Source organism: Bidens hawaiensis, unplaced genomic scaffold, assembly GCF_021521415.1.
Source record: "Bidens hawaiensis isolate Kalapana, Puna unplaced genomic scaffold, B.hawaiensis_p1.1 tig00019368_1, whole genome shotgun sequence".
Taxonomy (NCBI): Eukaryota; Viridiplantae; Streptophyta; class Magnoliopsida; order Asterales; family Asteraceae; genus Bidens; species Bidens hawaiensis.
The window spans coordinates 369,582-372,259 of NW_027492944.1; the positions used below are offsets into that span (position 1 = coordinate 369,582).

General features: G+C 35.5%; 1 protein-coding gene across 1 annotated transcript; it reads left to right on the forward strand.

Annotated features, from left to right (window-relative positions):
- Nucleotides 1-455: 455 nt before the first annotated feature.
- Nucleotides 456-2,280, forward strand: LOC143558247 (chlorophyll a-b binding protein 13, chloroplastic). Its single transcript, XM_077047119.1, has 3 exons — nt 456-634; nt 901-1,062; nt 1,696-2,280. Exons 1-3 carry the CDS (start codon nt 512-514, stop codon nt 2,203-2,205), a joined length of 795 nt encoding a protein of 264 aa, XP_076903234.1. The 5' UTR covers nt 456-511; the 3' UTR covers nt 2,206-2,280.
- The last annotated feature ends 398 nt before the right edge of the window (nt 2,281-2,678 follow it).

Consider the following 2,678-nt stretch of genomic DNA (forward strand, 5'->3'; position numbering starts at 1 on the left):
AATAATATAAAAAGTTGTTTGTTTTGACTCGTTAACTAATTTGATTATAACCAAAGTGACGCGTTTTCTTATTTGAGGTGATTCAAATAAACCCATGTACATTTTATTTTTGTCTAAATCTTGGAAAGTTACTCAATAACTAAACTTGAACTTTTGATGTAATATATAAAAGAAGCTCTTGACTCAACTCGACTCAGCTTACAACCTTACTTCATCAACAAAATAATCCAGTAACATAAGTGAAATTCATTAAAATGAAAAAAAGAAATTCTTGATGAATTAGTTTTGATTTATAAAAAAATACCAATAAAAATAAAGTTATAGGATAAGATATAGATGAAATATAGATATTAGAAATCTTTTAAAGCCATATGATTGGTGCAAGTGAAATTGCTGATTTGTCAACACACCACAATGCAATATGAACCACAATCCAAAAAATAACAATGCCTACACATACCCCATTTTGGTCACCTGTTCTTCTCAATCTCTTTGAAGCTTGTTTTCATTAATGGCATCCATGGCTAACTCAACCACTGTTGTCCGAGCCACACCTTTCTTGGGTCAAACCAGAGCCTCCAATGTCAACCCCCTTAGAGATTCTGTCTCCATGGCCAATGGCAAGTACACCATGGTATTCCATCTATCCATCTCATAACAAGTTTAAACATATAACACATAAACACTAGTACTCACCATTAAAAATATGATACATAAGATGGTTATGTAATAGCTTTAACTATCATTTTTCTCTCCTATAAACTGTTTGTTGTAGTTCTCGTAGTTCTCTACTTAAAATTAGTATGTATATATGGCACTTTTAGGTGTTTATGTATATAAATGGAATATAAGCTTCAAATGTTGTAGGAAACTTATGATATATGTTATGAAATTGAACAGGGAAATGACTTGTGGTATGGACCGGACCGAGTGAAGTACTTGGGTCCTTTTTCGGCCCAGACACCATCATACTTGACCGGTGAATTTCCGGGTGACTATGGTTGGGACACAGCCGGTTTATCTGCTGATCCCGAGGCTTTTGCCAAGAACCGAGCTCTTGAGGTAATTCAACCGTTAAAATTTAGATATTGGGTTGTAGGGAGGTTGAATAACATGTCGAAATGATTAATTTCAAAACAAGTAGTTTGTTTTTTGGTTTGTGATAGGCATGTGCATAGGTAGGGTTATGGGTTCAAACCAAACCATTTCGGTTTTTGAAAATTATTCGGTTTTCTTGGTTTTCCGTTTGGGTTTGTTCCACTTTGGTTAGATTTGCCATATGGGCAATTTTTGGAGTGAAAAAAGTTATATCAATAATAAATTTTGGCCTAAATATTTTCAATCACTAATTTCTATAAATTAGGTTAAAATATTTAGGTTACATTATTCATCAAATTTTTAAAAATTACTTAAAATTCAAAAAACAAAAAGAGCATCTATAAATTCAGTTTGGTATTTAAGTTTTAATTTAACGCAAAATCGAAGTTGAACCAAGAGTTCAATTTTTACAAAACCGTAAACCCAAACCCTTGGTTTTCATTTGGGCTTGGTTATTTTATTTTTTCAATTTCAAATCAGTTTTTTTGGTTTCATGTACACTCCTAGTTTGTGGGATCATAAGCTACCATATCTTGTAAACCGTTGTCGTTTGATTATTAGTGTATAAACACCTAACCCTTGGATAAAAACGTTTAGGTAATCCACGGTAGATGGGCAATGCTAGGGGCATTCGGGTGCATCACTCCCGAAGTCCTAGAAAAATGGGTTAAGGTCGACTTCAAGGAGCCCGTTTGGTTTAAAGCCGGAGCCCAAATCTTTTCCGAAGGCGGGCTAGACTATTTGGGCAACCCAAACCTAGTCCATGCTCAAAGCATATTGGCGGTACTCGGTTTTCAAGTGGTCCTAATGGGCCTGGTTGAGGGGTTCCGTATTAACGGGCTTGAGGGTGTCGGTGATGGTAACAACCTCTACCCGGGTGGTCAGTATTTTGACCCACTGGGCCTTGCGGACGACCCGGCTACTTTTGCTGAGTTGAAGGTGAAGGAAATCAAGAATGGAAGACTGGCTATGTTTTCAATGTTTGGGTTCTTTGTGCAAGCCATTGTGACAGGTAAAGGCCCATTGGAGAACCTTTTGGATCATTTGGACAACCCTGTGGCTAACAATGCTTGGGTCTATGCCACCAAGTTTGTGCCTGGTTCATAAATAGTGTGACTTCTAAATTGTTCTTGTAAAGTACGAGTTGAAGGTGAAAATTAAATAATATATTATTGTTATATAGATTGATTTGGGCGTCTTGATGTTCTTGTTCATGTCTTTAGTTTTCGTATTTAAGCTTTCACACCGACATTCTACTGTTGATAACATTGTTGGCGATAATACTAGCGAAACCGTTGGCAACAGTGGTAGTGACACTAGCAATGTATGATGAATCTTATCTCGATTGTCTAACACTTGTCATATATTAGCACAAAGTAGTTAACAATTGCCCGGTGAGTTTCAACTTCAAACCCTTGCTTTCTATAATTATATTTTTAGGTGATGTGCATACTCATGAAATGATTTAAACGTGTAAATGGTGGGGAGATTGAATATGTAAAGTGTGAATAATGGGAATTTTTATCGATATAAAACACACAATTTTTTTCAAAAGTTTAATATTAATGTGAAAATCTTCG

Coding starts and splice junctions, on each gene's coding strand:
- LOC143558247 (XM_077047119.1), top strand. CDS start 512: ATGGCATCCATGGCTAACTCAACCACTGTTGTCCGAGCCACACCTTTC. Junction 635..900: donor CCAATGGCAAGTACACCATG/GTATTCCATCTA, acceptor GAAATTGAACAG/GGAAATGACTTGTGGTATGG. Junction 1,063..1,695: donor CCAAGAACCGAGCTCTTGAG/GTAATTCAACCG, acceptor AAAAACGTTTAG/GTAATCCACGGTAGATGGGC.